The 12,072-nt window shown below is 41.8% G+C and overlaps 1 protein-coding gene across 1 annotated transcript in view; it reads left to right on the top strand.

Moving 5' to 3' along the window:
• DCTN6 (dynactin subunit 6) overlaps positions 1–10,704 on the top strand; it is a 30,026-nt gene extending 19,322 nt beyond the window's left edge. The window contains exons 6-7 of the mRNA XM_040324607.1: positions 6,018–6,160; positions 10,440–10,704. Of these exons, the coding sequence (XP_040180541.1) occupies positions 6,018–6,160; positions 10,440–10,538 (242 nt within the window). The 3' untranslated portion in view covers positions 10,539–10,704. The remainder of the gene's footprint in view (positions 1–6,017; positions 6,161–10,439) is intronic.
• Positions 10,705–12,072: the final 1,368 nt, after the last annotated feature.

The following is a 12,072-nucleotide window of genomic DNA, read 5'->3' as shown; positions in this document are numbered from 1 at the left end:
TCTATTCCTGTGCTGTCCCCGTAGTTTAAATATTTTGCAAGGGATTAGTATAATGCATCTGTATGACCAAATTTAATAAAACAGCCATCTGGCAGTCTAATTCTGCTGGTGGATAGCCGAATGTATTTCTATTTTTTTATTCTTATCATTTTCCATCTTGACAAAATAATTTTTTCCCCTCAGCATGTTAAAATATCAAAAAGTTTGTTTTTAAAGCAACTTGTCAGGGGGGGAAAAACAATTACAAAAACTATTATAATTGCCCTAGTGGGTTTCTAGCTTTCCTTCCATTCCAGCACTGCAGCCTCCACTAGACTTTTGTGTATTCTGCCCTTCCAATAATGTTGGATGACTGTGCCCCCTGCAGCACACTGTGGTTCCATCCTCCAACCCCACCATCACTGCTGTGTTCTATAGTGACATAGGTGTCAGAGGAAGGAGCCACAGCATGTGGTGGGGGAAACTGGTGACCAGCGCTCCCAGAAGTGTAATACTGAAGAGGCTACAGTGCTGGAATGGATGGGAGGTAGAAAACACAAGCTGCCAGAGAGGTGAGCATAAGAGCTCATCTAGTGAAGGGATCTTGCAATAGGATTTTTTTTTTTTTTTTTTTATCATGGCAGGGTTGCTTTAAGCAGGAAAGTGCACTTACAATTCAATTAGCAAGCTTTGTTCAGACAAAAAGCAGGAAGCCTGGAAAAAATATCATCAACATAAATGCTGTAATCACAGTATTATAATGGTACGGAAATTCCTGAGCAATGTTTGTACAATATTACACTGTGGAAATGTGCTTGAAAAGTAGGTCTGATAATATATAGCTCTCATTATATGTACATTTTTAAAATCTGCAGAACCTGGAGCCGATGCAGACTATGAAAGAGCTGCTCTTGTGCGATTTGTTTCCTGATTCGATTTTCAGACGTATATACTATTTCCCATACCTCATCAGAACATATGTTGTTTTTGATATGGTTCTGTAGTAGTGTGCATGCAGTTGTTCTGTTATCAAGTCATTTAATAAGAATAATAGCAGGAAGTCTGCTGTATGCAGGAAAATCGCCATCCACATGGTCACAATTTTATCTTGTAGTTCAAAATTCTTCTGAAACCTCTGTATGTAGAAACTATATTCGTTGAAACTCCATGTAGATTTAAATATTGTGATATTTTAATCACAATAAATACTGTTTATAAATGTGTTTATCAACAGTCCTATAAAATAAAGTTACTCCTAATAAATGCCCATTTAACCTTTTAGGATAAAAAGTGTTGCCATTGCCATCTTGTTTTTGACCCGTAATAGGCCTTCAGCCAGTGAAGTCAATTCGGACATGTGAGATGAAAGTTGACTGCCATCACTGAACTCCTGAAAATGCTAGTTTCCTCGTAGTCTTCCTGGTCCGCTGGTTTAAAGGGGGTGGTAAAGGTTCGTTATTTTATTTTCGAAATGGGTTACTTTAAGCTAGTGCATTGTTGGTACACTTATCTTTTCCTTCGATTTCCCTTCTAAATGTTTTTTTTCTTTGGTTTCTTTGTCTTAATTTCTCACTTCCTGTTCCTCCTCGGTAAGCTGTTCTAAATGACTTTCCACCGCTCGGATGATGGTGGAAAGCTTACTGAGGAGAAACAGGAGGTGATAAATTCAGACAAAGAAAAAAAGCATTTAGAAGGGAAATCAAAGGAAAAGGTAAGTGAACCAACAATGCACTAGCTTTAAGGAACCCATTTAGAAAATAAAAAACGAACCTTTACAACCCCTTTAAGTGCTTTCTTAGCTCTCTGACCCAGCAAGCATGCAGCCGGGTAAATTAGAACTCAGACTCTGCAGCCAGATACAACTAGCTTTGTACATTTTAACCCCTTAACACCCGCCGCACGACTATATACGTCCGCAAAATGGCACGGACAGGCAGATGGGCGTATATATACGTCCCTGCCTTCTAGCGGCGGGCGGATTTCCTCGGGGAGCGATCCGGGACGACAGCGCGGCTATTCGTTTATAGCCACTCCGTCGCGATCGCTCCTCGAGGCTGAAGAACGGGGAGAGCCGTGTGTAAACACGGCTTCCCCGTGCTTCACTGTGGCGGCGTATCGATCGAGTGATCCTTTTTATTAGGGAGACTCGATCGATGACGTCAGTCCTACAGCCACACCCCCCTACTGTTGTAAACACACACTAGGTGAACCCTAACTCCTACAGCGCCCCCTGTGGTTAACTCCCAAACTGCAACTGTCATTTTCACAATAAAGAATGCAATTTAAATGCATTTTTTGCTGGGAAAATGACAATGGTCCCAAAAATGTGTCAAAATTGTCCGAAGTGTCCGCCATAATGTCGCAGTCACGAAAAAAATCGCTGATCGTCGCCAATTATTAGTAAAAAAAAATAATTAATAAAAATGCAAAAAAACGATCCCCTATTTTGTAAACGCTATAAATTTTGCGCAAACCAATCGATAAACGCTTATTGCGATTTTTTTTTTTTTTACCAAAAATGGGTAGAAGAATACGTATCGGCCTAAACTGAGGAAACAATTTTTTTTTATATGTTTTTGGGGGATATTTATTATAGCAAAAAGTAAAAAATATAGAATTTTTTTCAAAATTGTCGCTCTATTTTTGTTTATAGCGCAAAAAATAAAAACCGCAGAGGTGATCAAATACCACCAAAAGAAAGCTCTATTTGTGGGGAAAAAAGGACGCCAATTTTGTTTGGGAGCCACATCGCACGACCGCGCAATTGTCTGTTAAAGCGACGCAGTGCCGAATCGCAAAACCTGGGCCTGGGCATTTAGCTGCAAAATGGTCCGGGGCTTAAGTGGTTAAAGTGTATGTTTGGACAGAAAAAAAAAATAGTGCAATTTATGCGCATTTCCCATATTTTATCCCTTTTTAAGGTGCAGAATAATACCTGGCAATATTTGCAGAAATCCCAGCAAATTCCTAACTTCTGGTTACAGGCTCACATCGCTGCCTCTGTTGTACCTAAATCTCAAGTAATAGTGTCAGCCCTGCCTGAGTTCTCCCTGCTGGATAGCAGAACTTGGACCCAGTCTGACACTCTCCACACATAGTTATTTGTCTACCAGCAGCAAAACACTTACAAACCTAAGGATGATGTCACAGGGAGGTAGTGTAAGCTATTTCTCACTAATGTAATACATGGTAAAAATTTAATATATAATATATATTGTGACAGGAAGTCAGGTAAATCTGTGGGTGTTGTCACAGATGGGACATATATTTCTGCCTTGTTTAGACAATACACCAATTGTTATTAGGCGTCGGCTGCAAAAGTAGCCAGAAAAGGTCTAAGGGCGTTGGAAAACTTCAGCTGTTCAGAATGAGGCAATTAAGGCCTCTATAAGTAGTCCAGAGGATTACCACTGATTTGCTGCATCCTGAGGCTTTGTGAGTAAGGAGAGCAGTACTGAAAGTCTTGTGAGGAGGTGAGGAGAGGATTGATTTTTCTGTGTGATAAAAATCAAAAGACTATTGTTTTTCTGCTGTATGACCAGCACTAGGCTGTGCCAGACTCCCTAGATAGGTTCCCGTGTGGTGAAGGTAGACGCCCCAAGTGGCCAGGGTTTATTTTATGTTTGATTTTGTTTATGCTGTTTGGATGCTTGCACTTGTTTCCAGCAAGATGGAAGAACAAACCAAAATCTTTGTTTTCAACCGTCTTCGACTGCCTGTCTGTATAAATTCAGTGTGTAGTGAACCCATCCAAGGGGTCACACACCCCGCTACTGAGCTAACCCCTTACAATATACAGGGAGTGCAGAATTATTAGGCAAGTTGTATTTTTGAGGATTAATTTTATTATTGAACAACAACCATGTTCTCAATGAACCCAAAAAACTCATTAATATCAAAGCTGAATATTTTTGGAAGTAGTTTTTAGTTTGTTTTTAGTTTTATCTATTTTAGGGGGATATCTGTGGGTGCAGGTGACTATTACTGTGCATAATTATTAGGCAACTTAACAAAAAAAAAAAATATATACCCATTTCAATTATTTATTTTTACCAGTGAAACCAATATAACATCTCAACATTCACAAATATAAATTTCTGACATTCAAAAACAAAACAAAAACAAATCAGTGACCAATATAGCCACCTTTCTTTGCAAGGACACTCAAAAGCCTGCCATCCATGGATTCTGTCAGTGTTTTGATCTGTTCACCATCAACATTGCAATGTGCAGCAGCAGAAACAGCCTCCCAGACACTGTTCAGAGAGGTGTACTGTTGTCCCTCCTTGTAAATCTCACATTTGATGATGGACCACAGGTTCTCAATGGGGTTCAGATCAGGTGAACAAGGAGGCCATGTCATTAGTTTTTCTTCTTTTATACCCTTTCTTGCCAGCCACGCTGTGGAGTACTTGGACGCGTGTGATGGAGCATTGTCCTGCATGAAAATCATGTTTTTCTTGAAGGATGCAGACTTCTTCCTGTACCACTGCTTGAAGAAGGTGTCTTCCAGAAACTGGCAGTAGGACTGGGAGTTGAGCTTGACTCCATCCTCAACCCGAAAAGGCCCCACAAGCTCATCTTTGATGATACCAGCCCAAACCAGTACTCCACCTCCACCTTGCTGGTGTCTGAGTCGGACTGGAACTCTCTGCCCTTTACCAATCCAGCCACGGGCCCATCCATCTGGCCCATCAAGACTCATCAGTCCATAAAACCTTAGAAAAATCAGTCTTGAGATATTTCTTGGCCCAGTCTTGACGTTTCAGCTTGTGTGTCTTGTTCAGTGGTGGTCGTCTTTCAGCCTTTCTTACCTTGGCCATGTCTCTGAGTATTGCACACCTTGTGCTTTTGGGCACTCCAGTGATGTTGCAGCTCTGAAATATGGCCAAACTGGTGGCAAGTGGCATCTTGGCAGCTGCACGCTTGACTTTTCTCAGTTCATGGGCAGTTATTTTGCGCCTTGGTTTTTCCACACGCTTCTTGCGACCCTGTTGACTATTTTGAATGAAATGCTTGATTGTTCGATGATCACGCTTCAGAAGCTTTGCAATTTTAAGAGTGCTGCATCCCTCTGCAAGATATCTAACTATTTTTGACTTTTCTGAGCCTGTCAAGTCCTTCTTTTGACCCATTTTGCCAAAGGAAAGGAAGTTGACTAATAATTATGCACACCTGATATAGGGTGTTGATGTCATTAGACCACACACCTTCTCATTACAGAGATGCACATCACCTAATATGCTTAATTGGTAGTAGGCTTTCAAGCCTATACAACTTGGAGTAAGACAACATGCATAAAGAGGATGATGTGGTCAAAATACTCATTTGCCTAATAATTCTGCACTCCCTGTAGAGAGAGAGCGAGATCATGTTGAATTTGTGTATTTTTTCAACCAGACTAACTGTGTTATAGAACAGAGGTCTCCAACCTGCAGCCTGGGGGCCAGATGTGACCCTTTGCTTTCCTTTAGCCAGCCCTTGGAGCACTATTCTGCCCACTGACACCAAAAATGGGGCATAATTGCTGCCACTGACATCAACAGTGGGGCAATATTCCTACTACTGACACAAACAATGGGCCACTATTCCTAAATTTTAATTTCAGCCATGCCTATATCATTAAATCAAATTGGAAATTGTATCTCCCATGTCCCCTTGTGTTCTGACAGCGCAAACTCTAATGGTGCATAAGTTAGTGTCTTTTTGGAACATTGATATACTCTCTAAACTCTGTATGCGCTATAGATTTATAGTGAATGATGCAAACGTTCCATCCCTTATCTTTATGCATGAAATTAAAAAGGATTGCTCTGTAAAATGTCTAGGAAGCCATGTTAGATAAACTGTAAATTGAATTTGTTCAAGTGTATAAAAACTTGAAAATCATTATTTTATATTTGAAATCGGCTTTTTACACTCCTTTAAAAAAGAAAAAAAAAATACAGCCATGGTTGTTTTATTAAAATGTTTGTGCATATTTAGTGGCATCCATTGTGTTCATTGAACAGTCTCTTTACCTGTATTTGTGTTGGTAGCATTTGTTGGCAGGAACGTCATTCTGACCAGTGGTTGCATCATTGGTGCTTGCTGTCAGGTGGACACTTGTGAGGTCATTACAGAGAACACGGTCATATATGGATCTGACTGTCTGCGCAGAGTACAGACTGAGCGTCCGCAGGTCAGTATGAACCTCCCAAAACCCATCTATGTGATTTCTAATGTGCTTGTGAACTTTAGGATTATTAGACTAAACCAATTTATGTGTGGTTGCTGTGTGTTTAAAGGTGTATGCACTGGGGCATTATCAGGGCTTCATCTCATATGCACCTTTTATACTGAAACCTGGGAACTTCCTACTCGGCATTAAAACCCAACTCATTTTGTTAAATGTTTCCCAGCAGGTGTTTACATAGAAAAGCAGCTCGGGTTACTGTAATGACACCCCGAGTATGAGAGGGGTTAAAGCTGTTTAGGACATTCCCTTTCCGAACACCAAGGCAGCTACCGACACTCCAGTCAGGCGAACAAGACCCATAAGAATAATTCTCCCTCAATAACGAGACGAAGCTCTGTCTTGAGGTTCAAGCAGGACTGACAATCTTTATTGAAAAGACTACAAGTTTTATACACAGTCATATTCTGCTCATATTACTCTGAAAATACACCTGTGACCAGACCTAATTAACTAATCCCTTTAAGCAGCCTGGCTGTCTCCTAAACTACAATAGACATTATCACAGGACTCCTTCATACAATACAGGGTCAATTGGCACAAGCCACAATGAAAAGAACCTTAGAAGTTAGCCTGGACTCTTTACATTACTACAGGCAGACAGGTGGCCGGAGTCGACGACATCAGCACCTTCTAACAGCATGAATCAGTCAGTTATTACATATCCTAGAATGCCCATATTAGGAGTTACTTCCTGTGCATAGACCTCACAGCATACAGGGGACACATCTTCATATTTCTTGAGAGATTTTGTTAACCTCTTTCCCACCGGGCTTGTTTTTCAAATTCGGTGTTTACGAGACTAAAACATTTTTTTTTGCTAGAAAATTACTTAAAACCCCCAAACATTATATATATATTTTTTTCTAACACCCTAGAAAATAAAATGGCAGTCATTGCAATACTTTTTGTCACACCGTATTTGCGCAGCGGTCTTACAAGCGCACTTTTTTGGGAAAAAAATCACTTTTTTGGGAAAAAAATCACTTTTTTGGGAAAAAAAATCACTTTTTTGAATTAAAAAATAAGACAAGAATAAATATTGCCCAATTTTTTTATATATTGTGAAAGATAATGTTACGCTGAGTAAAATGATACCCCACATGTCACGCTTAAAAATTGCGCCCGCTCGTGGCATGGCGTCAAACTTTTACCCTTAAAAATCTTGATGGGCGACGTTTAAAAAATTCTACAGGTTGCATTTTTTGAGTTGCAGAGGAGGTCTAGGGCTAGAATTATTGCTCTTGCTTGAACGATCGCGGCGATACCTCACTTGTGTTTAGGGTTGTCCCGATACTAGTATCGGTATCGGGACCGATACTGAGCATTTGCGCGAGTACTTGTACTCGCGCAAATGCTCCCGATGCCAGATCCGATACTTTTTTTTTTTCACCCGGCTAGCAGGCGGAGGGCTGACTGAAAGGGCCGGAGAGCGGGCTGAGAGGGGGTGGCTATCAGGCAGAGGGCAGACTGAAAGGGCCGGAGTGCGGCGGCTAGCAGGCGGACTGAGTGGGCGGAGAGGGGGCGGCGAGCAGGCGGAGAGCGGACTGAGGAGGCGGAGAGCAGAGCAGTCCTCCGGTATGTAAAACAGGCTACTACATACCACTAATGGAGGAGAGCTGCTTCTGCTGCTGCTGCCGCCGTCTAGTTCATCAGCGCTCGGGGGAACATACATACCAGCTTTCATTTGAATAGCTGTGTGTTCCCCCTCGCGCGTCGTCATAAATAGCCCCTCCCCCTTGTCCGGGGACTTTGATAGACAGATAACCCGTCCCAGGATTGGACAGGTGATCTGTCTGTCAAAGTGCCTGGACAAGGGGGAGGGGCTATTTATAACGCGCGGCGGGGAACACACAGCTATTCAAATGAAAGCTGGTATGTATGTTCCCCCGAGCGCTGATGAATTAGACGCAGAGGCTACAGCAGTGACCAGCAGCAGGTCAGCTTTAATCATATATAAATATAATAGGCCTAACTTTATCTATGGGAACAGGACAAAGTGTGCTAGTGATATAATATAATGTTTACATTGCACACCATTCTTCCACTTTTGTTTTCACTTTTATTTTTCTTTCAAACAATGCAGCAGTGTGCTGCAATCAGCAGCTCCAAAAACGGATAGCCAGGGACAAGCTGTGCTTTGGGAAACCCCCAAAGCAAAAACTTAAAATTATCACCCATAAAACAAAAGGGGGGGGGGCAGCTATTTTCTTGCAGTTAATCAGTGTGCCATAATAACTCATCCATCAGGGTTCATTGGGCAAATGATTTTCACAGCAGATGCAGTGTCAGTCAGAATCGTTCATGCCCTGTAAGACCAGAGCCTGACTAAGCTGTCATTCGCTGGGGAATGCAGGCCAAGCAGCTTTCCTATTTAGTGCCCTGCAGGTGCTGTGCATTTGGGGACATACAGCTGCATTTGGGGACCAATGGATACATTTTTAAAAAAGTATCGGTATCGGCGAGTACATGAAAAAAAGTATCGGTACTTGTACTCGGTCCTAAAAAAGTGGTATCGGGACAACCCTACTTGTGTTGTTTGAACACTGTTTTCATATGCGGGCGCTACTCGCGTATGCGTTCGCTTCTGTGCACGAGCTCGACGGGGCGCTTTAAAAAAACATTTTTTTTGTTTGCTTATTTATTTTTATTTAGTTTTATAATTTTTTACACTGAAATAAAAAAAATTTTTTTATCACTTTTATTCCTATTACAAGGAATGTAAACATCCCTTGTAATAGAAAAAAGCATGACAGGTCCTCTTAAATATGAGATCTGGGGTCAAAAAGACCTCAGATCTCATATTTAGCCTTAAATGCAAAAAAAATAAAATAATTGAAACTGTCATTTTTTCAAATGACAAAAAAAAAATGTTTCTTTAAGACGCTGGGCGGGACTGACGTTTTGACGTCACTTCCGCCCAGCAGAGCTATGGGGAGGGGTGGGGGCGATTTTTTTCCTCACTCGCATCCCCAGTCAGCTGCCGAACGGAGCCGTTCGCCTCCTCCGCTACAGACGGCTCCGGTGAGTGGCGAGAGGGGGGGGGCCCTCTCCCGCCACCAATAATGGCGATCTCGCGGCAAATCTGCTGCGGAGACCGCCGTTATCGTGTACACCACCGCCCACTGAAGAGATGGATACCTCGGTTGTGGCAGCAGCTGCTTCCGTTACCGAGATATCCATCTTTAAAAAGAGGACGTATTTTTGACATGGGGCGGTGGTCAAGAGGTTAATGAATATTACTGTGCCATTTGAGGTAGTCCAAGATATATTTTCTCATTCACCCTATGCCCCTAATGGATATAGGGTGATTTAGACATAAGAGGTGCATGGGGAGCTGAAACAAAAATATCTCATACTTTACAAGAGATTCTGGGTTCCACGGTCCCTCCCGTTACAGTTACACTATTCACTTTCTCTCCAATTATGTGCCCCACAGTTATCGTTTTTCACCGCTAGATGTCTTCACTGCCAGGTTGAAAAACACCAGACGTCATTCAACCTGGCAGAATGAGCACATGCTGTCAATATGCCTCCCTACACACACACACACCTTGAGGGTGCATCACTATAGTGACTCGCTCTGCTCTCTTTGTTATTGTGGGCCACCGATTAGAATAGGAAGAGGACCCTAAAGCATCACATGACAGACCTGAGACACCTGGCAAAGGTACAGTAAGTTAACAAAAAAAAGTCGGGGGTCCAGATTTGGGCTTCAAAAACCATAATAAAGTAGAGTGCTTCAGTTGTGATGGGATGGAAAATCCTCAGCCAGCACCTTTCACTGTACACCACTTGGCAGTGAAGCAGCTTCAAACTATGCTCTGTTTGCATTATGGGTATTGCTTTTCTATAATAGCAGTCCCTTCCCTTCCCTTATTTATTTTTTTCAAGCCAATGGCTGTGAGCACTAATCGGTGTGTTCTGGTGGGGTGGGGAACACAATAGCACAGCGGGGAAGATCGCCGCACTAACATTGCTTATCTGTATTTTATTTATTTTTTGTTCAGCCCATCGGGTTGAACAAAGACCAGCTTGGTGTGTACCCCCACATTACTGATCAACCTCTTATCGGAGTCAGCTGAAAATAACTGTCACTTTAACTGTAATTTCCTGTTAAATTCTTATCCCGGTTTGTTAGTTTTATAAATTGAGCCTAATGCCTTTTAAACACAATTGACTGTAATGTTTTATACAGTCACACTTATCACTTTCCTCAATGCAGCCACAGACCCTTCAGCTGGACTTCCTGATGAAGATTCTACCGAACTATCACCATCTTAAGAAGACCACAAAAATAAGTTCAGCTCCAATGAAAAACTGAAGATGCACTAAAACACTCTATGTGCTTTATGTGGGTTGCCTTTCCCTAACCATTATCTTTTACATAATATTCTTAAGTTTTGTTGAAATACTAATTATTTATATTTTTCTGTTCTATGTGTCTAAAGATGGGTTTAAAATAAAGCACATGAATTGCTGAAATTGCACACTGTTTGATAGAAGCAATATTTTAAAGCAAACCCAGAAACATAAATGGTAATGCAGTTTACTAGTCCTTAAATGCGGTATATAAAAAAGGAAAAGCGTTAGCGAAAAGTTTATTACAATAAAATTCAGATTGAAAGCATTCACAAGCATGTGCTGTAAAAGAGCGCCGGTTTGACAAAAGAGCGAACTGGGCATGCTCGGAAATGCATTACCGCCCCTTCCGGTGTGACGTCACTTCCTGCTCCACGCTGGTCCCGGAAGTTGCCGAGCAGCCATCTTGTCAGCTCATGGATCCAAAGCTGCTGGTCGCTATTGGGATTAGGTACACGGATTTATAAGGACTTGATTAAACAAAATAAATCTGAACTCCAGCTAACACTTTTAAACTTACACCATTTGTTTCCTTTTTGAGACTGGTTCTTCCAAAAAAAAGAGTTCCTTGTGCATAACGTGTATCACACACCTCTGGTGCTCACACAGGGGTGTTCTGTTTCTACCTCTACACTGCAACTGCTCCTGACAATCCCGGTCCCTGGATCATCCCCCTTGGCTCCACTCCCGGCATCGCTCATTCGGATCTCAGCTCGGACTTTCAGGTGTCTTGCTCCATAAGCCAGCAGGTTACTTGTCCACAGGTCTGTACCCCGGGCAGCCTATTGTACTCTTTGGTCAGGCAACTAAGCCATCCATCCATCCATCCATCCAAGTGGATGAGGGATCTGACACCAGATATTTTATGCCTGGTTAATCCCTGGGAAACGGGCAAATCATTGTAGTAGCCACCAGTACTACATTGATTCTCTGTCTTCTGGGTCCCATGCTGAGCAACTGCCCTGCTTCATAGTAACCAGAGGGGATTGATCACTCATTCAGAGAATGCACTGTGATTTTCTTAATGAATACAAACAATTCTCTCATTGGAAAAAGTGGAGATCGTGACTGCACCACCCTGCCTCTCTACCTTCTCCAATCAGAAAATGCTTTGCACAGAATGCTGGTTGTGGATTTTTTTTATTTTTACTACACCCCATCCCATTCTTTTTGCGCAGTATAATGAGGTCAGTGGAGGATATACTTTAATACAATAATAACAGAATTTATTGGATGTATTCTTTATTTAGGCGCATTGTAATGAGGGATAGCAAACTTCAGCCATTCATGATATTTCATATTTTAGTAGTTGCTGGGGAGTTAAACCACCAGAAAATGTCTTCTACCTATCGGCATTCTATTAGTGGTGGTGTTTATTTTCTTAGGTCTGTACACTCCCTGTGGCCATTGTAAGTGGGCTTCTATCAGTTGGATTTTTTTTTTAAGATCAAGGAGAATATAAAAAGTATAGCTGAAGCATGTACTGTACAGGTGTA

This window comes from Rana temporaria, chromosome 1 (genome assembly GCF_905171775.1).
Source record: "Rana temporaria chromosome 1, aRanTem1.1, whole genome shotgun sequence".
NCBI classification, from domain to species: Eukaryota; Metazoa; Chordata; class Amphibia; order Anura; family Ranidae; genus Rana; species Rana temporaria.
The sequence above is the reverse complement of the archived record's forward strand: the minus strand, read 5'-3'. Positions and strand labels throughout refer to the sequence as shown.